Source organism: Rhamphochromis longiceps, linkage group LG16 (genome assembly GCF_057381845.1).
Source record: "Rhamphochromis longiceps isolate RC_006_pf linkage group LG16, R_longiceps_female_GT1.1, whole genome shotgun sequence".
NCBI lineage: Eukaryota > Metazoa > Chordata > Actinopteri > Cichliformes > Cichlidae > Rhamphochromis > Rhamphochromis longiceps.
The window spans coordinates 35248999-35276025 of NC_140572.1; the positions used below are offsets into that span (position 1 = coordinate 35248999).

Below are 27027 nucleotides of genomic sequence, written 5' to 3' on the forward strand. Positions count from 1 at the left end.
AATTCATATGAATGTTTTTCAGCCCCCCGTATTATTGAGTTCATAGCAGAGCTTCGCAATGTCATCATCTGTGAAGGAGAAGATGCAGTTTTTAAGTGTGTGGTTTCACCAGAGGACACCAAGTTGGTGTGGCGCTTAAACGGCAAGCAAGTAGCCCTGAACGAGCGCACTGTGGTTTCCAGCAATGGGCTATGCCACATGCTCTGCATCAACAACTGCATGGTTTCAGATAGCAGCAGAGTGACAGCTGATGCAGAGGGGTTGATTTCAGAGGCAGAACTACAGGTTCAAGGTGAGTTGCGGCCCCTGCGATTGACACTTTACAAATTTGAATAATCCATAGAGGTTAGAATATTCAACATTAAGTTTCCTTATTTTTCTCTGGTGACTATCAAGCTTCAGTGGAGTAGTTTCCCTTTAATGGCATATATAACACATATTCCTTGCAAACAACTTTAAACTATTGAAAAGGTGACTTTGACAGCTTGCACCTCACAGGTTCTCATATCAGAATTCCTCTGGTTACTGACAGAGACAAGTGGCTCAGTGGTTTTGGCGTGCATTGCACTGCAGGGGGTAAGGCCCCACAGAGCTTTTTACTCATTCTCTGTGCTTAAACTTGCCATGCACCTTTGCTGGTTTACATATTCCCGTTGGTTTGGGTGTGGCCTCACAGTAGACTTAACAAAAACCACATACATAACTTAAGCATACTGTAATTGAATATAAGTGATGCAGAAAAACTGTTGACACGCTGTTATGTACTAATTCCTAACATTCACTTCAAGAGCAACAGGTGCTGTTCAGTAAGAAAATGACACCAGTTGTAGCTGAAGAATACAGTGAAGCAACTCTAGAAGTGGAGGTGAGTGTGGATTCGGGAGAGGTGCGGTGGATGAGGCAAGGGGTGCTAATCCACCCTGGGGCCAAGTATACTCTAAAGCACAAGGGCCGCAAACACAGTTTCACCCTCCACAAAGTGTCAATGTCTGACCGGGGCACCTACAGCTGTGAAACCCTTCATGACCGCACACAAGCCCAGCTCACAGTGGAACGTAAGTGCCCACGTGTTCTCACTATGCCCTGTTGTTGTTTGTTTACCGCTGTTGCCGACAACCCCATCTCACGCGCAGCCTCCATCACTGCTTCATATGAAGGCAAATTTCAATTAACTGAGTAAGAGTAATTTGAGTGACCTGGGGACCAGGTTGGCACTTGTACTGAAATATGATGGAATCCAACAGGTGATATCCTTACAGCCCAAGCTGACTTTCGGACCAGGGCTTTCTGTTGTGACGCAGGACCAACAAAGCCCTGATAATTACACATGGGTGGGACACACCAAATTCTATTCTAAGGGTTAAATGCTTGATAATTAAAAGATGCCTCTGTTCACAGCCCATAATTTGATTTTGTAAACAAAATAGAAAATTCCTATGAATAAGCGTCATTTAACTTTCTCGAGAGCATTGAGGCCTGGCATACTGTAAAACGGGTAGGTTGTGGTGATTAAGATGTACTTATGCTTGTTTTTCTTTGCAGATGCTTCTTGTGTTTCGTAGTCCTATGAGCCACAGGCCAGTGGGTGAATTAAAGGCTGTTCTTTCAACACTAGTGTGGGTGGGAAGGGGAAAGTCAGTACTTCAGGCTGCTGTTGGCACCTCCTATGAATTTGGATCTCCTCCTATTGCATCTAAATTTACACCCTGGCCTTCAAAATTGAGGTTGTTGTCATCAGGTCTCCAAAATAAACACTCCTTTTTTTCCACAGGGAATGTGTGTCTGTGTTAGAATAAGTGAAAAATGTTGGCCCTTCCAAAGTGCACTGGGCTTTTGCGTAAAGCCCAGTGCTCAAATGGCTTGTGTACGTGCCAGCTTGTATTGTTTAACCACTGTGCACCAAAAAGACTCCACGCCTGTTCTCCGACTATAAAAGGACGCCATGTCTGCTCAGCGCTAAATGCCTGAAATGAAAATGCCTGTGTTAGGTTCCCAGTCTCTCAAACATGACTTTTCCCACTTTGATGCCTCTGTAGCTCGAAAAATCACAATCAAGAGGGGACTGACTGACATTAAAACCACAGAGAGGGAAACGGCTTCTTTTGAGGTAGAGGTGTCCCATCCCAATGTCCCGGGCACATGGATGAGAAACGGACTCAAGCTTAAGCCAACTAATCACTTCCGTATGAGCGCAAAAGGACAAGTCCACAGCCTTACTATCTCTAACCTGTCAGTAGAAGACACTGGCACCTTTGTGTTCTGCATAGAGAATCTGAAGACCTCTGCAAGGCTTGTTGTAAAGGGTAGGTACTTTTGAGAAATTGTAAAGAGAAGCAGCTTTGCGATAATGAGTGCAAATTGCTCAACTGTTTAGTTCAATAATCATGTAAGTAATCCAGGCCAACTTATTATGCACTTCTGTTCACAGCAGGCAAACTGCAACTTTACTCATTTTGTTGTGACCTTAAACTGGTAGCTAAAGTGGCCTACTCAACGCTGGCCATGTGCCAACTAGTGGAGGCATGTAACAGAATGGATTGACAGCACTGCTACCACTGCCTTTATCCGGGCTCGTGTTACAAACACAAATTGGCCTAGCCCAACCAAGTGAAAAGCTGTAGCTCGGTTGAGTCTTTTCTGTCAGGTGTCATTTTAACCTCATGCTGTAAAATAATCCACTCCATAACCAGTCACTCAGTATGCATCATCCCTTTGAGCTCAGTATGAAATGCTGTCGATGACAATTGGATGAAAATGTCATCGCAATGAATCCATATAAGTTACTCCTAAAGGTTACTTTAATTTTGAGCAGCAATGTGTTTGAAGAAATTTAAGCAGGATTTTGGCTGTTAAGTAATCTCTTTCTGCACCAGAGCCCCCAGTGACCGTTTTCAGAAAACTGGAGAACCAGAGGTTCCCTGAAGGGGCAGTAATCTCCATCGAGTGTGAGCTGTCAAGACACAACGTGGATGTGAAATGGATGAAGGTCAGTGTTTGGTTTTTTTATTTATTCTTTACTGGCAACATTTGTGATACTGACAAAAGACCACAGGAAAAAAAAAACACCCTGAAAACATTGATGTTAAAAGTTTTTTTAGAGTAATTTCCCCAAACCAACTCTTGATCTCTGCAGAATGTTCAAAGTAAAATTTTACTGCATTTGTTTGTTTTATTTTGTGTTTTCTTATCATTTTCAGGACGGGGCTGAGGTGAAGACCAGCAAAGACTTGCGCATTTATGCAATGGGAAGGAAACGGTTTCTCCAGATCATGAAATGCCAAGTCAGTGATTCTGGCATGTACACCTGCGATGCAGGAGATGCAGCTACATCCTGCACTGTGGAAGTCTACGGTACAGTCTACTATGTAAAATGATACCAACTTGATGGCAACCAAGTATTAAAGCAGTTGTAGGTTTTAAAAAAAATTGTTACTGGTCCTAAATTTATATAGTTTTGATAAGAAGCGATATTATGAGATGGGGTGTTTTTTGCAATAAGGACCTTACAAAAACTAGAATGATGACTCACTACAGTGCCACATCAAATGGTTGGGCATTTTTATTCAGAATTACACAATTACTACCAAGGTCATCTTCTGAGCTATGATCAGACACTGTTAGATGGCTTGGAACCTGAATGCTACACAGCTGTAGCCGGTGTATTCAACAAGAATCACCTGTTGCTTCAACACTTATAAAGCCCACGTGCCTGATTATTGGTATCTTTGCTGGTATAGCTGGACATTATCGCATCAATCACCAATTATTCGCAATTCAAACAAGCCAAGCTTTAGTTAGCAGTTAGCAATAACCTCACTGAAGCATGTTGTAGTTGAACACAACTACACCAAACTACAACAAATAAGTAACTTAATAAGTTACTAAATATAATTTTGTATTGCCTGCCAGCGATTTGAGGTTGTGGTTAAGGCTCCATTATATCAAGGAGTACAGTAGTCTAATTTTGGAGATATTGTTGCTTTTTGGCTAACAGTACTAGTAAGATTAGTATCTCCATTTTAAGATACCGGTTCTGACATTTAAAGCTCTTCAAGGACAAGCACCAGCCTACATCATTGAACTTTTACAGCCCTATGTCCCTAGTAGGTCCCTGAGGTCTTGTGATCCGGGCCTACTTGTTGTTCAGCATACAAGGCTGAAAACCAAGGGAGACAGAGCTTTTGACACTGTGGCCGCCAGACTGTGGAACTCTCTTCCTCAGAACTTAAGATCTACGGACTCAGTGATCACTGTTAAAAAACAACTAAAAACACATCTTTTTAGAATTGCATTTTGTTAACTGTCTGTTTTTGTTTTATACCTTGTGAAGCACTTTGTGATCTTTTATCTAGAAATGTGCTATATAAATAAAATTTTACTTACTTACATGTGCATATAATGCAGTTCTCTTAATGTTTAAGAAGAACACAGCAGAGAATAAGTGTCTTTCTTCTTAAAAATCAAGATGAGCTATTAAGAAATTGTACTTGTGTGGATACCATCAGAAAAATATTTGCAGATACAGAGCTACATATAAAAAATACATTAGTTAAAAGTTTCTGTGTCTGAGAAAAATTAGAAACTTAGCTATACAAATATATTGTTCTAATAAAATGTTCATAATTGTAGCCCCAATAGTGCTATTAGGCTAGTATTACTAATTAGGTTGGGAAGTTATTAATGATTAATAATAAATTATTAGTACTGCTGGATGTAGCTGGTATTTATGGCCATGTTGTTTTAGTAAGGAGTTGAAACTGCATTCAAGACGTGGCTTTCAGCTTTACAAATACAGCACAATGCTGCCATCTGCCTGCAACATTTATATGTTCTATGTCTGCTGGATGTGTGAATGAGGACTCCATTGTAATCTTAAATATATATATGTATACATATGTATTTATATATACATATTTTTAAATTTGAATTCTACAGAGCGTGAGCTGGTGATCCTCCAAGGTCTTGAGGACCTGGACATCCAAGAGGATGAAAACGCTGTGTTTGTTTGTGAGATCTCAGTGGAGGATGTGCCAGGGGAATGGTACAAAAATGGGGAGCGGATACAGCCCACAAGCACCATTAAGATCCGCCAGGAAGGTTTGCAAAAACCAAAACAAATAAACAAACAAAAATACTTTTTAGGCTTTAACCAGAAAGAAAACCTGAGAATTTGAAAAAATATTTTATAATAAACATTTCAGAATTTTTTTCATTTCAGGGACAAAACATTTTCTTCTCATGTGCAACGTGCGAGCAGAGGACTCTGGAGAGATTAAGTTTGTGGCGAGGCACATTGAATCTGTTGCTTACTTGGAGGTGGAAGGTATTCAAATAATGCACCTACTAACTAATTAGAATGGATAAACCATACTGGGGCAACCTGATGATCCTTAAGTTTTGGGGGGTTAATTCAGTGATTTTTGCTCATTTAATCCAACTAAACAGTAAAATTTCATTTTTTCAATGCAATCAATATTTAGCTTCACATTTCCTGTCTCTAGTGCATGTATTGAATATGTATTGTCTAATCATTAAAGTAAGGTGAGGTAGGTTACAATGTCTACCTCAGTGTGTTGTGATTTCAATAAGACCCATATTTAAACGACATTCCTTCCCTTTCAGAGCTTCCAGTCAGTATTGTAAAACCTCTGCAAGACAAGACGGCCCTTGAGAAGAGCCGTGTGATCTTGGACTGCACAGTATCCAACCCCAGATGTAGCATCCGCTGGTACAAAGGCAGCAATGTCATCCTGCCCTCTGAACGCTTCGAGATCTGCAGCGAAGGATGTTATCGCAAGCTGATCATCCAGCAGGTGGCGCTAGATGATGAGGGCACATACAGTGTGCAGGTTGGAGATTATACTTGCTCTGCAAAGCTGACAGTGGAGGGTAAGAGGCTTTTTCATTAAAGCTTAACATCATCAGTGCACAAAAATGACATCTGACTAAAAGTTAGGTCTAGTTCTTTTAGCAGGATATTGTTATCTAGGCATGCACCACCTTTACTAGGTCTGTTTTTATTTCTGTGCCATTGATTATCCCATAAAATGGGTTGTAGAGACAAATGTCAGGACTTACATTTTTTCCACCCCTTCCCCCCAGAGTCTGTTATTAAAATACCCAGAGTTTGTTATTAGAGCTGTAACAGGATAAAATCCCTCTCTTATAGCAGCAACAGCAAATACTGTGTGTGCATATATAACCAGATAGTGCCACCTACTGGAACAGCAGAGTTACCACATGTAATTTCTTATTTCGTGAAAGGTGTAATATCCCGGCACATTTTTATATAGGAGTCAGTCTGTTTTAATTTCACAATCACCTTATTTAACTTGATCATGGGTGATATAAAGTAATGTTCATAGATAAGTCCCCAAACGGGCAAATTAAAATCATCTACACTGATTTGATTCTACACTGATTTCATAGTGTAGTGGTTTACAAATTTGCCTAAATCATGAAAGAGTCCTGTTTGAGAACAGAATGAGAGCATGGCCAGCAGAAGAACCCCTCCTAGGTCATTCCTGGGAGGGCAAATCTACTGTGGCGCTGCTTTGTAAATATGGGAACAGTTAAAGAAAGACTTTGTTTAACTTTCAGGAAAGCAATGTAATAATAATGATGATGATGATGATCCAAAAGGCAAAAACATGGGATGTTTCTTGGCAACATAATCTGACGTGAAAAATATCAGCCGGGCTCTTTAATGTAAGACATTGACTTTGTAATTTTAAAAAATCATCCATCCAGCATCTTAACCGCTAATTAGTATGCAGGAGCAACACTGTTAAAAAGATTGTTGAATATATTGTAGTCTGACATTCAGTGCTCTGGATGTTTGTGTTATCCTCGATTTTGGTAGTGAACCTGTAATATCTCCTTGGATACTGATGTTCAGAGTTGGTTATAGAATAAAATCTTGAACAATTTTAAAGATTATAGCTTTCTCTTTTGACTGTGTGGCTGTAAAATCTGGTCACAGTTTTTCAGTCTTGAAAATTTTGAGTGGCTGTATTCTGTACTTAGAACACTCAAACGCTGTTAAAAGAAACTGTAAAAAAAAAAAATCATTTTTTCCAGTGTCCTCACTGTAGTTTCAGGGCCTGTGAAAATTTTATAGTTTTATTAAATAGACAGAAATTATTGGATGTAAATGAGCTGATTTTGAGGGGATCGGGTGGGCCCTTGTTCATATTTGGTTGATTTTTCTTCAGTTGTTCCTTCACAGTTTATTTTGGTGTACTTCCCTGTAATCCTGTAATTAATTTTTTAAAACCGTTTTCTTGATTGGGGCTTAATTACCATAGCATGGAGAGAGGGAGAGAGAGAGAGAGGGAGAGACCCTCAATTGTTTTGTTTTTAACCAGTAGGTGTCAGCCTCCTCAAACAGTTAACTGTCTACTTCTTACCTTGTGAAGTAAGATAGGGTGCCTTGGCCTATGACAGCTCGGATGATCTCCAGCTTCTCTGTGACCCTGATGGATAAAAATATGGAGTGATGGAAGTTTTGCCTCCTTTGTTTTAACTTCTCTGTTCAGACCGAGACATCTTCTTAAAAGTGTGTATTCGTAGGTTAAAACACTTAACCGCTTTCTCTCTCATGCCCTTACCCAGGCCAGTCTTTATTGATGGTCCGAGAGCTTAAAGATGTGGAAGTCATGGCTCCTGATGAGGCCTGCTTCGAATGTGAGGTCTCAGCTCCTGTCTTCAAATCCCCCGTGTGGACTCTGAACGGGGAGCCTTTGCAGCCGAGCTCTCGGGTACGCCTGGAGAAGATGGGCACAGTGCACAGGCTGACCCTCAGGCAGACCTCTCCGGAATTGAATGGCGTGGTAGAGTTCACAGCTGGGAAAACAAAGAGCAAAGCCCAGCTACGGATAGTGAGTAAGTAGAATAATGGCAATTTTTAAGAGGCAGTATTTTAGTAGGTTTATTTGCATATTTGAAATAACTTTAGATGATTCATAGAGGTCCGCAAATTCATCCTCAAAATATGGCTACAGACATCCTTTAATATTATAGATTATTATTAACTTTTAGGAGTGTGTGTGTGTGCTGTAAAAGTCATGCTCTAGCCGGTTAAACATGCAATTTAAAACCTGGTCATGTAATTGACACCTGAACCACTGATGGAGGTAATAACAAAGTCTCGAATTTGCTCCATTCGAATGCAAAGAAACAAAATATAGAAAGTGTAATGATGCACAGTTGGAGGAGAAAATGATGTTTGAGTGTAATAGTAACATTATGTTTTCTTTGCCATGAACTGAATATGCAGATTTGCAGGTGAACAAAACAAACTGCCCATGTGGCGTATTTAAAGTGTGTTGCATGACTTGGCGTGGTATATACAGCACAAAGCAATAAAAACAGTAAATGTTTGGCTCCCACAGTGCTGCGAAGCAGGAGTAGGTTAAACTATTTTTAGTTTTATTATGTCGCCTTTTAAATGAATGTGTGCTATGTTCAGGCAGTAAAACTGTCAGAAATTCACTCAGCTTTAAAAAAGAGGACAGATTGCAACATGAGCAGAACCCCATGCATGAGTAGGAAAAGTCAAAGCAATTAAAACACTGGTGAAGTAAATGGATTTGCTCTGATTGTGTTATAATACACTTAATTTTGCTCACATGATAGCTGCATCTACATTTGGATCTTATAATATATGTGATTGCCTTCAGGTCTCAGACTTCAGAAATCATAAGAAATGTGTGGATTACTTTTGTAAAATAAAAGCTTAAATTGTTGCTATTATGGAAGGCAAAAAATTATTATTCTTTCACATGACATGTAGGTAGTTTGGGGTTTTTTTATTTTGCAAACACAGCATAATTTTAGATCTCGTATCTCTTAATATCTTAGATAAAATGTATAAAAGAAGAATCAGTCTTTAGAAAAATAATTTTTACCCAGGGGTAAAAGTATCCCCTTTGGAGTTTAATTATAAGTTTATGCCTTGAGGAAAAAGGCAGAGTTTCCAACTTTAAGATAAATAGGTATGAATTATTGCATAAAGTAATAAATTGAAATAGGTGAAATTGTAAATGAGTGTTTGTGTATTATCTTACATAATGTGTTTCCTCGTTTATCCAAGATAACATTCTGCCAAGGGTGAAAATAAAGGCTAATGTAGTCTAGTTTAATCTAATCTAATCAAAGAAGATTCGTAAAGAGTGAGGAGTCAGAAACCAAAGGAAGTAGGCTAGCAGGTCATACAGTAAGTAGGCTTGCATGCTCTGTTTATCCTCCTGTTTGACTAGAATGGGTATTATAATTTTTTAAAATGCAGATCATTTTGTATTAAATAAGATTTGCAACTAGCTCTTAAGCTCTTTATCTTATCAAAGCATTTATTGAGGTCACAGAACAAGATCAAGGGAACCAAGGACATTTTTCCCCACATGCATTAGCTTCACGTTTCAATCCTAAAACTGCATCTTTCTTTTATATGCAATCTATGATCCACAGTTTTCTGCTCACACTGTGTTAGGGGTTACTTTTATTCTTGGTTTAGAATTACTGTTCTATGTAATGCAATAGAAAAATAAAGCGGAAAAGAAAACATAAAAGGATGGTTGATATAGTTAGCATCAATTGTGAATAAAAAGGTTTATTAATTAAAAATGTGCTAGCATGAAATTATCATCCAACAGTATAGATAAATACAGCTGAAACAGATTTGTCACTAAACAGCTGGAAATTATTGGCTAAATCTAAGATTAACAATTGAAACTGTTGGCTAATGGTACACCAGACTGCTTGGTATGTGGAGAAGCTATGTTAAGAATAGCTAACAGTATCATTTAACTCTGGATTATCCTTAGTTTTATCTAACAGTCAACAAATGTGTTAGCTAAACATTAATACTTAAAAACCGGCCAATAAATGTGATGAACAGCATTTTTGGGGTGGTAGCTAAGTAGTGCACACATGGTTGAGATGGTAAGCTAATAGTTAGCAATAAACAGTGGAGACAGTTTGCGAGTCATAGCTCGTAAATGGTAATCCGAATCTCAATGGTAAGAGTAAGAGTGGAAAGCTGAAAATAGTCCAGTTCCAGTATAAAATGACTTCATGGGAACTCATTTAAACATGAGAGGGAGTTCTCGAGTTCATCTGTCATGACAGTACTTTTGGGGTATCAGCTAAAACCACTTACTGAAAGGGATCACTTCTTTGAAACAGGCGCTTGTCTAGAACGGTCAGAGTTATGTTTAATTAAATCAAAAAATAAAATATGGCGAGCCTCGCTGAACCAACTGTAAGACTTTGTTTCTCTGGACTTCAAAGTAATTTTTTCCTCTGCTTCACAGGTGATCACTGAGTGAAATCCCTGCTCTACAATTACCTTGATGTGGCTTAACTATTATACTGGTGGCTGAAGTTGTACCACTGAAATTGCTTATATATTTAAATCCAGTCTGTAAACGTGGCTTAAACAGGGTTGTGATGGATTTTCATGCAGTTCATTTAATCGTCTCATCGTTTTAACGACAACATTTGCCAGCGTGTGAGAACATTTACAAAGAGTTTTTTTGTTGTTATATAAAACTGGAGTTTCGTTGTAAATAATTTCCAATGTGAAAGTGGTTTGACTGGGTTAACTGGGTTATGAAAGCTTAAGATGAATGTGTATTTGTGCCAAAGAAAATAGAATAAAATGAAATAAAAATCTGATTGAAATACTCAAACTTTAAGTCTCTGGTGTTAAAGTAACCCAACAACAACAACAACAACTCGAAAGAGATTTGGAATATAATGTATGTAAAGCAAAAATTAAAACTCTCAATGTGTGTCTGTATACACACATTGGTAGGCCTTTTCCATTAGGAAACTAACATTATGTATTAATTTTAGGCTCCCCTTATTTTATTACAGCATGTTTTTGTGTGGATGTTGTGGCAGCGACTTTTTCTTTTGGTTTAGAAAACAGAAACACATGAATGAAGTATGAGAACAGACTGCATATAAAAGATGGACTTACCCAACATGATGTAACCCACTGGCAGACTGTGATCAGCTGAGGTGTGCTGCTGCTGTTCTTTGAAGATTAAAAGGTGAAATCAACAAGATATAAGTAGATCTTGCACAAGCTATCGACGCCGATTTACAACTTGTACTCAGAATAAAGGTGGAATTCAGTGAGTGAATCATCAGCTTCAATTTTGCTCAACATTGGTGATGGATACTCCAATTTACTTATGTAAACTGGCTTAATGTTTTAAAGCATGCAGTAGGAAATAATGACTCCCCACACCTAAATAATGAGCCTGTTTTGAAAATGGAAGGAGTAGAAAATACATTAAACGTAAAAAGTCATCAGAAAAATAAATACTTAAAGCACAAATACCTGAAAATTTGACTTAAGTACAGTAACAGTAATTGCATTTAGTCGTTTCCCGCCTCTGGAACTGGTATGAAAAGTGAGTCATTAGTCAATGAGAATTTTATTTAGTTTTATGTTATATTCTAGCCATAACAACTATAATTTAGTACTGTATTCAACATGCTCTTAATCAAGCAGTTCATTCAGCCAATCAGGAAAATGCTGAGTGACATAGGAAGGAATTTGAGGACTTCTGAGGTCACTTAAGACAGCGGTCCCTACCCTTTTTGGCGCCACGGACCGGTTTATGCCCGACATTATTTTCACGGACCGGCCTTTAAGGTAAAATGGTAAATGGCCTGTATTTATATAGCGCTTTACTAGTCCCTAAGGACCCCAAAGCGCTTTACATATCCAGTCATCCACCCATTCACACACACATTCACACACTGGTGATGGCAAGCTACATTGTAGCCACAGCCACCCTGGGGCGCACTGACAGAGGCGAGGCTGCCGGACACTAGCGCCACCGGACCCTCTGACCAGGTGTCGTGGATAAATACAACAAAATAAAACTAGTACTGGTACCGAAAAAAAGAAGATTTATTCATAACACACGTGAAAAGACCCAGGAAAACAGAGTTAACGATAAAAACGATAACAAAATAACGCTGAAAACCGATAAAAACCCTGAAAACCATACATTTCACACCTGAGCCTCAACTCTCGCGGCCTGGTACCAAACGACTCACGGACCGGTACCGGTCCGAGGCCCGGGGGTTGGGGACCGCTGACTTAAGACTTTTATAGGTCCATAACTCTTTCTGCAATCAGAGTAGCCATCGCGGAATAAACCATTAAAAATACTTCTTCATACCTAAAAGTCCATTGAACGCCATCTTTTATATACAGTTTATGGGTATGACCAGTGTTGGTTTTTGTGTCAGCACAATAAATGTTTCCATCATTGGTTCATTGTAAAGAAATATTTTTTAAAAAGTTTTCATGGAAACTTTGAATAAAGAGCTTTCTGTCTTGCAGCAAACAGCTTGTAATGTAAATATACTGGGCCAAAATGAAAGAAAAAAACAACACATTTGATCACCTTGACTGATGATCAGGGCATGCTTGATTTATCAAATGGTTTTATCGTGTGGGTATTATGTTTGTCGAGTGGAGAACGATTGCCGTTTTCATATCAAACCTGTTCCATATTCCATTTTTTCCTTTCGACTTGATCTTGTATGTTGTGTTGAGTGTGAGGAATGTGAAGTCAAGTACTGTAGTGAAATATGACCGTTTCAATAAAACATGCTTTATTGATGGAAGGTGAAAGTATCTCGTCTTTTTTCCCCCCCAGTGTTGACTGTTATTAGCTGCACATGTGGCAAATTCCCCTCAAATCAAACTGAATATACAGATCGATAAGGTCGTACACGCCACATTCAAGTTTACTGACAGTAGGCAGTCAAATCAAACTTATCCAAGACAGCATGAAATATTACATTACTGATGGCGAACACAAGTGATAACTCAGAAAAACATTAAAACTAGATCACAATAAATTCCTGATATTTACAAAAAAAGAAAACAACCAAACAAACAAACCAAAAAAAAATAGCCTCACCCACTTTTGCTGTTGTACACGTGTGTGTGACCTTCAGTCAGTGTGGTGTAAATCTGCTTCTTAAAGCTACTCCAGAGCCAAACAGTGGGTGACAAATTAAAGGAAAGACCTGAACCCTTGACTCTTGCTGTGGCTGTTGTACCTCTGGCAGAGTTTGGGCACCTTACTCCATTAGAAGGGGAAAAAAAATCATTTCAAAGTTCTTATTCTATAAAAGTGATCCTCTGAATAACACATTTTTAAACTGTTGTCAGTGGTTTCTTCCATACTGAACATATATAAATCATACTTTGGACTTTGCAGTCATAACATCTCGACCCAAGTGAATAACTAAGGGAGATTTGGGGCTGGCATGTTTGACAACTCTCTCCATTAGCAACAACAAAACACCAGATGAGGTGATATCATTTGGCAGAGTGTTATCCTATCCACTAGAGTTGAAGGAACTAATTAAATCGATGCTGAAGTCGTTCTTACTGAGAAACCTGACACTGGTTTTTCCTTTGTCACCCATCTGCAAATACAGTACAACAAAGCCTGACTAAGCTTTATAAGCTTTACAGGTTGAAATTGCAAAAATAAAAGAACCTGGTGTTCGTGCCTGGAACTGCATAACCATAAACTGTATATAAAAGATGGATGTAGCTCTCATGACATCACCCATTGGTTTGTAAAGTCCCATGTTTCGAGAGAGAAACAAAAAATGCAAGTTTGAGGAATTCCTGCTTCACTTTTAGACCCTAAAGCTGCACCCATCTGTTATATACAGTCTAAAACATCTTCTAAAATGATTTTCACATATTCCACCAATGCTAAGATTTAGTAACGGAATAAAAACTACACTGCTCAAAGAAATTAGGGGAACACTTACTTTGCATTTGATAAAATGTTATTTTAAAATCAGGTGAGTCACGTGAAACCAGAATCATCAGCACTATGAGACCTTTAAATAATGTTAGTTAATAAAAAAATATTGGTGCTACCCTGCAGCCTCCTAGCAGATGAAAATCCTAGGTGACTTTCTAATGAACGAAGAAGAATTCTTGAGTTATTGTGTTTACAAAATTAGGTGTCTATGCTCTCCAGTGCCCACCTGCCCGACAGACTGAGGACGTTACTCCTTAAAATGGAGATCACAGGCGATCCAACTTATGCTCCTGGTGAGATGGTGTACAGTATGCTGGATGATCTCTTCCTAGATTTGGATAACGTCATCTATGAGTTCCTGAAGAGTCTGGGCGACAGGTCACAGCATCAGATGTACGACAATTTCTCAGCTGGAGTCATCTTCTGGTGAATATAAGGTCCACTCCATGGCTTCAGTGTCTTGTCATTCTGGAATTACGCACAGACTACATGCAGCCGACCATTGCCTTTCACTGCACCTACATAACATCTGAGAGTGGCTCTGAGAACTTTATCCTTAACAATGATCAAGGTACGGTTCAAGAGCACATGGAGATCTGTGTGACCCTCCAAGGAAACGCCTCCCTAGATCATCACTAAACCGCTGCCACACCAGCCGTCCTGGCTAATGCTCACGACAGTATCAGACTCTATCACATCTTACAGACGTGCTCAGTGTCAACTGCTGTCATCTGTGAAGAGAACGCGGTGCCAGTGGTAGACCTCCCAAGTTTAGAGGCCATTTTGGCAATGCTCCTCCTGTTCCTTCTTGCAGAAGAAGACAATACCGGCCCTTTTGCTAAGTCGCATAATCAGCATAATCCAGCTCTCCTTGTGTAAAGAACCATCTCTTGATATCGCCTCCACACTCCTGAGACTGTGTTAGCAGACACAGCAAAGATTCTTGTATTAGCATGTACGGATGCTGGAGCATCCTGGAGAAGCTGGACTACCTGTGCAACCTGAATGAGCTGCTCTCATGCTACCAGGAATGACAAGAACCGTAACAAAAAGCAAAACTAAAGAAAAACGCTCACTTTTTGTCGGTTGTCTTGTTGTCATCTCTCCAGTGTAGCTGTCATAGCTTTGACTTAAGTAGGTGCAATGGATTCATTGGTTTCTGCTTCCTTATCAGACGGACTGTGATGAGTAGTCCATTAATTTTCTTGAGCAGTGTATATTCACTAACAGCAGACTAATGGATATTTTTTTCTATTGCAAAAAAAAGATGAAGAAAGAAAAACATCTTTTACATGTAAAAGCAAGTGCTACATTAAATGGTATATTCTATTCAAAGCTTTTCAGAGACATACAGTAAAACATACAATATTTAGAAAACATCAAAATAAGCAATACAAGATGAACCTTTTTTTGTATATATATTAGCTCAGCAGGATTTGAGCTACAGTCTTCGGTGATGTGTTATTTGCTGTGTGAAAACTTCAAATGCTTTTGCTTCACTGACATTAAAATGACTGATAGTGGTGAATTTGTAATATCACGCTGAACAACTGCTCGCACAATCTAGCTTTACAGCAAACTTACAAAGGTCAGTGCTGTCACAAAACGACAACAACAACACGCTAGCTGCACTGCAAAAGATATCTCCAGAAGTCATTTAATCACATATGAACCATCTTGGACATCACAAAAAAGAAAAACAGATCTGTCACAGCGTTCAGGTCAACTTCCTGCACAGCAGCACTCAACCCAGCTGGAAGGCTGCTGTCACTTTGAATGCAGTACTGCTGTGAGAATCTTAGATTAAATGACAGCCCTTTATTGCAGTGTGGTCCTTGTATTGGGAAGCACTGTGGAGCCTTCTGCCCACCGGCCTCCGTGGCCCCCGGATGACAGCCGCTGGTGCTCATCTTCATCCTATTATCCCGCCTCTGTTAACTCTGTGAAGTACTCTGATGTTTGAGAATGTCATAGATGTCGTCCACCTTGCTTAGTCTCTCAAAGAACGGGATAAGATCGAGGAGCTCAGTGTCTGACATGTCATTAAACCAGGATGCTACAGGAACCTGGAGGTGCGGACAAAAGTAGCAGATGGTGGGATTAGAAATTCTTTTAGATAGTCCACTATGACTTTTCTGTGAATGACAGTGTTTGTAATCTAAATGACAAAGTAATCTAAATGACATACTGCATTTTCGGGGTGGAAGATGTAGGAGGCTGGGGAGTTGTCCAAGATGATAACCTTGTTGAGGTCTCTTCCTAAACGGCTCAGGTCTTTTACGTAGTTTCCTTTGTGGAAGACGCAAGCTTCCCGGAAAAGACGGCTCCGAAAGGCCCCCCATTTATCCAACAGGTCTGACACAGGATCCGCATACTATAGAAGCAATACCAAAACAAACTGGATTTGCCATCTCGTAACTTTATCCTCCAAGTGGTTTAATGCAAGTCCATGACATAACTACAAGGTTATTATAGCAGTCTGAAACCAAACGTACAAAACCGCAAACTGAAAACATTTGGTGATCACTCAGAAAATGAGTCTTTTCCTCCAGTAATCCTAAGTGTAATGGTTTGCTTATAAAGGATGAGGACATACCTTTGACAAGCTTGCAGTGAACAGAACACACTCAAACATTTCTCCCATCCTCTTTAGGAATTCATCAACGTGGGGTCTCTTTAACACGTACACCTGAGTGCAGGAGAAAAAGAAATAAATCCAGAATTGGTGCTGCTATTAGAGACAGATTCTGACCATAAAAAGCTCAAAGGACAACAAATGTAAATAAACACTGTAGTTCAGATCAAGTCTATTAGTAAAATCTTGGGGTGAGGGGGAAGGCTACCCCTCCCTGAACCTTGCTGTGTTGGATATCACTTTCTCTTAAGAGGGAGTTCCTCCTCCCCACTGTCACCGTGGTTCTTGCGTTCCTTACAACATAAAGGCTCTTGAAACAACTGCTGTAAATAAACTGAAGTGAATATAAAAACAGCCAATAAACATGTCAGTTCTCTTTTTATCAAAAATATCCCTTAATGAAAAGTGATCATGTCAACTACATATGCCATTATTATCATAACATAAAGAAGAAATAATATGTGCAATAAAAAAAAAGCAGAAGCACCTTAATAGAACTCTACATCTACCTCCACTGAGATGCCGGTGGCCTTGTTTCTGAACCAAGTCATCCCGAATAGGCTTTCCCCACTTTAACAAGCCTATCCTGGATTACTTGAAACAGACCCAGGCCTTTTGAAAGCTCTTCTTTCTTCTGGCCAAGCACAACAGACTGCAGTTGCCATTTGAAGCCAGTAGGGGAAAGGTAATGCCATCCCAATGAGCACCGTACATAATATGCTCAGCATACTGAGATTAATGGCCGTGTTTTCTGAGAAGCCTGCCAAGCTTCCTTCATTTCGTCAGGCCACTGAAATAGGCACCTGCTGCTTGGAGCCATCAACAGAGAGGGCTACAGCTCTGTCAGGCTGCATGTACACTACTTCGCGTGCAAACTGAAGCAAGGATAAACGTCTGTGTTTGATGTTTACAACAGGCATGGTGAGTGCATGGGGGAAAAAAGAGATTTAGGGTCCCTTGTGATGTCAAATTTACTATAGCAGCAAACAGTAACTTAAGCAGATAAAGGTCCTACCTGGTGAACTGTTCCATCAATTTCCACTGGAATGATAAAATCTGCATTGTTCACTGGCTGTTTGAAACAAAAGAAAAAAACAAACAAAAAAACGTTTAACTTATAATCTCCAAAGAACTCTTTGAAACAGAGAAAAGAATGACGGCAACAAATTGAGCAAAAATGTTGTGCCAGCCGCCTCTGAGAAGCACAAACACTGAATAAATGGATTCTTCTCCCATCGATTACTGAAACATAGGCACTATAGAAAGTGAGAAGGCTGCTTCTCTGATATCAGCATCATTGCAAGTGTATTCCATATATGGTATAAGACCATGGCCTAAATTGGTATACTATGAGCTAATGCAAGTAAGACAGATTGAGTATATCCAGAAGCTGTTAGTATGCATTCACGTGCACGGGATTTTCCTATTTCCTGCAGCAGCAAATAGTGCAAATGATTTTGATCATTTATTCTAATGGCAGACAAAGTTAATAAAACATTGTCGTTATTCTCAAGCAAATTTCACCAGCAATAGCAGCAGCTTGAACTCCATCCTCTTTTAGATCTGCTCACCATCAGCTTACAGCGAGCAGGCTGTGTGAGCTAACAAGAACATTTCAACAGCTTCCAAGCATTTCAACACCCCAGTATAGACAAGACTGGCTTTTTTCTCACCTTCACTGGTAAACAGGGTGATTATACTGTAATGCATTTTTTTAAACTTGTGATAATTTATATCTACCTCTGTATTACATTGATTTAATTTGCACTATTATGTTCTTTTGTGGCTTTAACTGTGTAGTGATACTTTGCATACAAATTCTTATGCATTTAACTAAACATCCATACATTTCTTTTATACATTATTATTATTTTCTTTCATGTTTGATGTAACTGTTTGATCATTTAATGGTAAGATTTTCTAAACCACAGTAGAGAAGGTCACTGAGATCTCTTCCAGATCAAACACTGTGCACCCAAAGCTAATTTCATTTCATTATGACATTAATTTTAGCAGCTTTTTGCAAAAAAAAAAAAAAAAACCCCAAAAAACCCAAAAAACCAAACAAACCACCCTTTCTTTCAGATATAAAGAACTCTTAAAGCAGTTCATGTGTCAAAGTAACAGCAACTTTTACACTCCGCGTTGTGTTAAACATGGAGCTCAGAGGAGGTGTGACCCCGTTTAGCCGACACTAATATCCGGTGACATCTTTCAGGACAGGCTGTGACCGCAGAAGGACTAAACAGCACGCAGCATTCATTACATAATTTGTCGTGATACAGGAGCCTCGACTTCTGGCATTGATTACTTTATTCACTGAATGCTACCATACAAGGTATCAAACAGCCCGAAAGGAAGCTGCATGATACTTCATTAAAAACACGCAATACAGTATATCAACACTCATGAATGCAGTAACATAGTTTCACAAAATATCTTATGTAAATATGAATTTTATGTAGGTGTTCTATAGAAGACAGATTTACTTTTCTTTCTATAAAATCTAATATTAATTTCCTAAGATCTTGGGGTTTTATGTTGAAGGCTGGATCTGGATTGTGAAAAATATAAAATATGTTGTGTCTCCCCTAAATTTGTACCAATCATGTGTCTCCTTTGTATGTTTTTTTTTCCGCAGGTAGACTAATTACTTTAACATGGAAGCCTAGTAGAAATAAGAGCAAGAGGGTCCATGTGAACCAAGGCCAAGAATGTAAGAAGGTCTACAGAATCATCATAATCCAAATAAATATATATATATATATATATATATATATATATATATATATATATATATATATATATATATATCTATCTATCTTACCTTAAATGAACTATGCACTAGTGTTTCGTCCAAATCAATGACCACACAGATTTTTCCTTCATCATTTGATTCCATCTGTGGGAGCAGTGGTTCTCCGGGCAGCTGAAGAAGAGCACACAGTTTAGACCTCAGCTGTGTAAGGCAAAAACATTTTTTCAGTGAAGTTTCAAATACAACATGCGCAAGAAATACGGTCTCACCATTTCAATATGCTGGGAAAGTCATTCGGATTATTATGAGTGTGTGCTTGTGTTTCTAGTCACTTAAGCGCTTTAACAGTGTTGTGTTGTTTCAGTAAGAGGTTACGGGGAACCTGGGATGGTACAGCTGCTACTGTGCTGACGGAACATGTAGATATCGCTATAGTGTGTCTCATCCGTCAACGTGCGGTCAGTGATTAGAGTTCATTAATGTGATTCGGCTTCTAAAAACAAGTTGGTATGAACAAACAGGTTGTTGGTAACACTGATGGATGTGTTGTCCATCAGTGAGCTGCCACGTGAGCCTAATGGCAGAGCTGGAATTTGACACAGATACCACACAATATGCCAAGTCTCAGTTCTGTGTGTTCACTGCCACGGTTGGCATCAGAACAATCAAATGAAAAAAATAAGATAAAAATATTAATTAAGATAAGATTAAGATAGCAAAAGAAGGTAATATTATGCACCAAAAATACTGCAATGATAAAAACATGCATTCAATAACGTGCAAAGAAAGGAAATTACTATTATTTTAATTTAACATATAGGTTCTCCTCCTTATTTAATTTCTTGTTAAATTTTTTGATTGATTAATTATTTAATTTGTAAAATCTTCATTTTGTATTTATCGCCTTATTTTCTCCCACAAACCTTTGAGTTAACATGATAAAAAGGGCTAAAAGCTATTTTTCTTTTTTTCTTTTTAAGGTAGCTAACGTTTTTGTGTTGACCCCATCCGCAGCAAGACTCATCAGTTTGAAAATGCACATTTATTAGTTAACAATGTCAAAAAATTCACTGTTTATTTAAATATTTAGAGGATAAAAAGGCAAATAAATCAAATTAAAGTAATATTTTATCACATATTTAAACCTGATCTATTTCTCTTTTCTTTATTTTATGTTTTTAAAAGTCACTTCTGTTACACACCTACTCTTCAATCACAGGAATTTATTTGGTGATGCAGAAAATATACAAATGTTGTTTTCCTCGTTTCTGCTGACAAGTTTCTTTTAAGCAAATAGAATTGGAGCTACGACAGCACAGAACACAAGCCAAGAATTCCTGTTCAGTCGTTCAATACCTTAAAACTGGACATCAGCACTGAGCAGCACTAAGCATTAAAATGATTAAGGTTCATTTTATTTTAACACTTTTTACAAATACTGAATAGGGCTACTGAATTACAATACTGATTATTTTTAGCATTAATCTCTTATTTTATTTGTGATTATGTTGTATTTGAAGATTATATTTTTTGTGTTCTTTAAAGATCTCATCAGATAACATTTGGAGTAGGCGGCACTCACAGTAATCATTTTGCACAGAAGTATTCTTATGACGTGTTAAATACCCCCTATGTACATGAGTGCACACACAGTTTGAAGCCCAGCAAAACAGAGAAATTTGTTAACCACTGTTATGATAACCGTTACCTCCACAGGCATTTTTAGATTTTTTTGAGTCAGCTAGTGTAAGGAAGCTTGCCTGTGTTAAGCTTCCTTTATGAAGACCAATGCTTGCTTGCTATCTATCTATCTATCTATCTATCTATCTCTCTCTCTCTCTCTCATTGGTTTTATATATTTCCTGCTATTTTCTTTTCTTTTTTTTCTTTTTTGTAAAAACAAAAAATGTACATCTGTTACTTATTTACAACTCCTTACCAAGATAATATGACAATTCCGTTTAAAAAAAATAAATCTTATCTTTTTTCATTGTCACAACAAGTCAAGCAGAAGTAAACCATTACTCTGTTTATGGTCTTCCAATCACATGCTGCCAGCAGGGAAGTTACAGAGTACCCTTTTAATGTTGGATATTTTGCATACCACACGCATAACATGGTTTAAGGTGTTCCTCTCGTCTCTTCTGTACTTAATTTTTTAATTTTATTTTATAAAATCAGACACCATTGTATCTGCCTGATGTTTAATCCCTGATACTTTGGTCGGGCTATAACTTGGAAAATTTTTAAATATTATCATGTATAACAAACTTATACCCATTTCTGCTTTACTATATTTCAAATTTATTTCCAATTCGTTTTACTTTAAAGATAAATTTTTTTTATATGTTTGTTGTGTTTAATGTAATTTTACCAAACAAATTTCTCAACTTTGGGATAAATGAAGTACTTCTTATCTTATACCTCCTCAGTTGGTGTGATGCAGTAATCACATTCACAAGTCTCATAGGACTCATCGTCACTCTGATCCTCGTCTGACTCTCTGCTTTGTTCAGAATCATTGTTATCTTCAGTCTTCATAAGCACCATGTCCCTTTCCTGAACACTGTGAATAATTCCTACAGGGGGTCCAGTTTCTTTTGAAATCTCATTTAACACACACTCCTCTTCAACAGCTGAGCTGTTCATGTCAATAACTTCATTAATTCCAAATGTGTCGGACACGCACTCCTCTGGGCACAACCCAGTGGCCGCCAGCTCTTTCAGAGATATTAGAGCATCTTGACTCTGACTCCTAGAAGCATTCTCATCATTAGTTATTTGATCATGCGAGTTTCTTTCTAAAATAAATCCATTCAGGGCTTGTTTAAAAGATGACTGAATGCTTTTAATCTGATAGACATCGTATTCCTCAACACCTGGCTCACAAAGCTGTCTATTTTCATCATTATCTATAAGTGACCAGTACGGTTCCTTTTCAGAACATGTAATAAATACGTCGTCTTCAGGCTCAGGCTTGGCTTTGTCATCCTCTGTGTAATCAGTGATGCTCGCAGTCTCATCAATTGCAGAAGGTTTGGGTTCACAATAGTGAGAACTGCACAAAATATCTTCATAAGCATCACCTTCAACAGAAATTTCCTTGGCTAATGGTGCAAACATGCTCCCCTCGGGACCAGTGGATGGGCGAACTTCAGCTTCTTCAGAAACGTGGTCATCAGAGGCACACGCTTCTTCATCAATAGGGGCTTTATCATCCTCGGCTGTCTCATCATTTTCTGCATAAACGACACCGTTCTCTGTTTTGCTTTCGTCATCCTCTTCAAAACTTGATTCTGATTTTGCGATGAGCCAATCCTCAGATTGAGTCTCTAAATTACAAGACCCATCACTCTGGTCCACATCCACTTCCTCATAAGTATCTTCAGATGCATCGTCAGAACAAGTGTCTGTGTCTTTTACATTAGCTTCCCTGTTAATATCTTCAAACTGATATAAAGTTTTGGCTTTATGTTTCTTTGCCTCTTCTTCCAGATACAGGTGGTCATGGATATCTCCGCCATCGAAGCAAGAGATGTAGCGCTGCTTTTGTGTAAATATGTGTCCGTAATAGTCCACTTTGTCAAACAAATCAAAGTAATCCTCAACAGTGACATCAACAGTTTTCGATTTATTCTCATCACTTTGCTGTACTTCCTCATCTTCAAAAGATTCCCACTCTGTCTGCTCGTCGCTGGAATCTTCCTGAGGTCCTTTGTCAGATTCCTCAGATGAATCGAAGAAGGGATCAGATGGAATACTGCCCTCAGGACAAGTCTTAAAGGATTTGGTTTCCACAGAGGAGCAATCTGAGGAACCATCTTCTTCACCGCTGGACTCGGATTTATACGGTTCTTGGCTTACTTCGTAGTCATCATTTCCACACGGCTCACCAGATTCCGTGGACACCTCTGTCGTAAGAGCTTGTTGAAAGTCTTCTTTGGTGTACTCGTGCGTCTCCCAGAGATCAGTTGCAAAGGCAACATTTTCAGTGTCATCAAAGTAAACTTGTACAGGTGTGTCTTCTGAGGAACTGTGAGATTCTTCATCACTGAACTCTGTTTCATTTTGTTTGGCTTTATAGCTCAAATCATCTTCAAAATCGCCATCATCATCATCATAATAATCTTCTTCCTCTGCTTCTTCATCATCTTCATCATTTGTAAATTCAGTTTCATCTGATATTTCGTCGTACTCACAGACTTCAGGATTACAGTTGAGTGAGTCCATGGTTTCACATTGCTGAAAGTTCTCTGTTGATGTGTCTGACTCGGAGTCAAAGCCGTCACTCTGCTGTTGTGACGGCTCATATTGTTGTAGAGCCTCGGGGTGGTCTGTGCATTCAAGGTTGAAATCGCACCTTCCACAAAGGCCCAAACTGCCACAGTTCACTTCCAATTCATCAGCGTCAAGGTCAGAAATCTCCAACTGCTGATCGGAGGGCTTACATTTCTGAAATAATTGGAGGTGTTCTGCGCACTGTTCACAGCAAGCACTACATTCAGAAGCTGAGCTATGATTACCACAGTGTTCAGAGGACTTAAAACACTCACAGTGTTGAGTACATTCATCACACGGTTGGCTTAACTCTGAAGTCTCGCACTTATCGAGGATCTGGTCGGATTCAAAAAATCCATTGCTCTCTGAATATTGCTCAAAGCTGTCAGCGTGTCCATTAAAGTATGTGCAGGATTCAAGCTCATCCGAGTTCAGGTTGCATTGTTCCAAACAAGGAATAGATGGGTCCATTTCTTCGCTGACAGCCTGCTCAGTATATTCCTGAAGGAGGACCTTTACTCCTAGTTCAGCACTTCCCTTTGATGGGCCAGTGAGATCTGCAGCTTCTGTTAATCTGGGGACCTGGCACTGCTCAGCAAACATGGCTTCAGTGGATGGTTCCCCTTCTCTAGTGCCTTTGTTTTGCTCAGAGTTTTCCAAATACATCACGAAAGTATTTATCAGACTTTGTCCAAAGCTTTTACTCCATGCATTTGTATCTGTAGAGACCAACTCCCAAATGACTGGCATCCAACTGTAAAGTCCATTCAGAGTGAAAAGTCACAGAGCTGGTGGGGGGGAGTAGCAGTCTGCATGAGAGAGTAACAGCAACAGGAGCAGCATGCCTGATGACATGACAGGTTGTCACAACCAAAACTGAGACTGAGCACTTGACTCGACCCTCCCTTTGCCAGAGACCAAGAAATTTATTTTGGGGACTTGGAAAGACGTGACAAATAACTTGTGGAATATCAAATCTCAATAAAAGGCTGAACTAAGGCATAAATATGAAACTGACACTTGAGAACGTCTTGGCCACTTGATCTTGAGACCGTAGCAGCCAAAAGTGATGTTTTCAAAGGCTACACCAAGTTTAACCATAATTAGTATTGTCAGTTGTCCAAAAACACAAGAAAAAAAAAAACTGTATGAAACATAAGATCAGGCCCTCACATTCCAGTCATTTTTATATTTTGTCATCACACAAGTTTCTGTTTATGAATTTATAATCTAATATTAATTAGTATGGTTCTTTATATTTACCCTACCTTCAAACATAATAATAATAATAATAATAATAATAATAATAATAATAATAATAATGATGATAAGAAGAAGAAGAACAACTCATACTGTCTACCAGAATTCCCCTCTACTAAAAGGGTAAAAACAGCTACGCTAACATGTGTTGATCAATGGCATCTTCCGAGAAAGCATTGCAAAGCAGCAATGACAGATCAGGCATGCATTTCTGCAACATTTACGCCATTTCCGGCTTTCCTACAAGTCCATGATTGATGTCTGAACATGGAGTACTTTTTCACCAAGCCCGGGGGAGATGCTCTTGTAAACATGAAAGCCAAGAAACCAATATGGAAGCCAAGAAAACATGTGTTTCAGGCATCAAACAGCTGCCAATCATGCTGCCCACATGCTGTTCAAAGATGATCAAGGGGGAGGGTGAGAGAAAGTTGATATCTCAGGGAAGAGCAAGGGAGGGGGGTTAAAAGATGCACTTACTTTTGTCCCATTTTCTTCTAGCGAGAGAGGGGCGTTGATTTTTACTGGAGGTGGTTTGGCGTCTTTGTTACACAGACAACTGAAGAGACGGCGAAGAAAACCTCTGCTGTAAGACTTCTTTGAGCTGAAAACAGCAACAGAACCTGGATCATAGGGAGACAGAGAGAAGACAGAATTCATACTGTACTCGTGTGACAGCACTAGATCAGTTGTACTAGATCAGTTTTACTGCAAACTCTCTGTATAACTATGTAAGCAAATGTAATGTCTAGTACTGTGATTAATGCATTCTGGACTTAATTAATGCCAATGATGTCAGCATTGGCGCCTCTGCTCATTCGACTTATCCAATCTGGGCATTGTTCCAGCCGTGCTGTCACTACATTTTATCCCCAAAATAGTCTGGTGAAGACATCTGGGTCCAGTCGGAGCTCCAGTGTCTGATTTGTTAAGTTGAATGCCAAGAACTGTCTTGTACATGGGCATTATTAGCTAGTTGTTAATTAACCTGGCTGATAAATGTATCAAACTGAACTTTCATGGCTGATTTTACAATCCACATAATTTTAGAAATGAATAATAAACGTGGTTTATGCTGAGTCCAGAGCTGCATTTCCTAGAACGTCCCTCATGAGGCTTGCTCCAGAAGTGATTTAGACCCAATAGACTGCCATGTTAGAGCAAAAAGTAGTTTTAATTTACTGCAAATAGCTGCTTTAGGATACATTTGTTTTCTCCCATAAAACAGATCATAATGAAACCTATGATAATAGCAATGCATTTAAAAGACTAAACAAATGAATAGCAAGAGCTCATTTGCTAAAACTTTCTGGGTTTTGTGGGCCTGTGTGTCACCAGATGTTACAACTCATGATTTAGTCCTTATTTATCTTGTGCTAGATAACAAGGGATGATATTTTTGTTTTAAACAACTTATCAGTTTAAATCACAGAAGACTTAGGGTTAACCACTCTAATCCCAACAGAGCCTGCTAAGCTTCATGCTCAAAAACCAGAGTGTTTGGGAGTTTCTGGACTTTTATTTATAGTAATTAGTAAGGATATGTGTCTGTGCTATACACTCATGCAATCTACGGAAACACCAAGTTAACTTAACACACAGTACATGGTTAAACTCCATGTGATACAATTTCATTGACACGAGGGACTGCCCTATACTGAGTACTAATATTTATTATGGAAATTAGATTTTAATCTCACTGAGATTTTTTTTACCTGGTTAAATAAAGGACTAATAATTAGAAGAAATAAACAGACTTGCAGAAGGTCTGTTTTTGTATTCATCTTTAAGAGCTGATATTCACAATATAAGATGAAAAAATAAATTCAAGGCTATAATTAATGTGAACTGATTACATTAATGTTTTTAACATAAAAAGTACAAAAGTGAGAAGAAAAAAAAATCATTTTGAACCCGAGTCTTTCTCTGCTGAACTCTTGAAAATGTATGAACATAATTCATTAAAATGCAGTTGTAGATCTAAGATATGACCACGCAATACACATAACTTCTCGGATACTAGAGGTCACTTTGAACTTGCCAATGCCGCATACCTCAGAAGGAACAGCTTCTGGCACATACAAGTGGTGGACAACATCGCATCAGCTGGTGTGAGAGTGATGAAAGCCAGCATTTACAAAGAAAGAAAAACTGACAAACTAGCTGAGCCTTGATGACCAGTCAGAGCTGTCAGCTAAAGCATTAGCATGCTGCTCAGACTACATCTGTTGCCTTAGTGGATAATACAAACCTATCAAGATGTTTTGTGTGTAAAT

At 38.7% G+C, this 27027-nt stretch overlaps 2 protein-coding genes across 4 annotated transcripts in view; one reads left to right on the forward strand and one right to left on the reverse strand.

Annotated features, from left to right (window-relative positions):
- Window positions 1–12625, forward strand: part of obsl1b (obscurin like cytoskeletal adaptor 1b) — a 37871-nt gene extending 25246 nt beyond the window's left edge. Inside the window, exons 27-36 of one of the 3 annotated variants that reach the window (XM_085384584.1) lie at window positions 23–292; window positions 789–1055; window positions 2037–2303; window positions 2874–2986; window positions 3198–3351; window positions 4936–5097; window positions 5219–5323; window positions 5623–5889; window positions 7615–7884; window positions 10314–12625. In XM_085384584.1, the coding sequence (XP_085240710.1) occupies window positions 23–292; window positions 789–1055; window positions 2037–2303; window positions 2874–2986; window positions 3198–3351; window positions 4936–5097; window positions 5219–5323; window positions 5623–5889; window positions 7615–7884; window positions 10314–10324 (1886 nt within the window). In that variant the 3' untranslated portion in view covers window positions 10325–12625. Of the gene's footprint in view, window positions 1–22; window positions 293–788; window positions 1056–2036; window positions 2304–2873; window positions 2987–3197; window positions 3352–4935; window positions 5098–5218; window positions 5324–5622; window positions 5890–7614; window positions 7893–10313 lie in introns of those variants that run through there. The other 2 variants (XM_085384583.1, XM_085384582.1) reach the window with 2 other exon arrangements.
- A 2684-nt stretch (window positions 12626–15309) lies between these two features.
- On the reverse strand, window positions 15310–25225 carry LOC146651566 (uncharacterized). The gene is made up of 6 exons (XM_085384585.1): window positions 21638–25225; window positions 19283–19384; window positions 17471–17527; window positions 16417–16509; window positions 16009–16194; window positions 15310–15886 (listed from the first exon to the last, which is right to left on the reverse strand). The coding sequence occupies exons 1-6, from the start codon at window positions 24239–24241 to the stop codon at window positions 15755–15757; spliced, it is 3174 nt and encodes a 1057-aa protein (XP_085240711.1). The 5' UTR covers window positions 24242–25225; the 3' UTR covers window positions 15310–15754.
- Window positions 25226–27027: the final 1802 nt, after the last annotated feature.

Coding starts and splice junctions, on each gene's coding strand:
- LOC146651566 (XM_085384585.1), bottom strand. CDS start 24,241: ATGCCAGTCATTTGGGAGTTGGTCTCTACAGATACAAATGCATGGAGT. Junction 19,385..21,637: donor GCATCACACCAACTGAGGAG/GTATAAGATAAG, acceptor GCTCTTCTTCAG/CTGCCCGGAGAACCACTGCT. Junction 16,195..16,416: donor TCACTGCAAGCTTGTCAAAG/GTATGTCCTCAT, acceptor TTGCTTCTATAG/TATGCGGATCCTGTGTCAGA.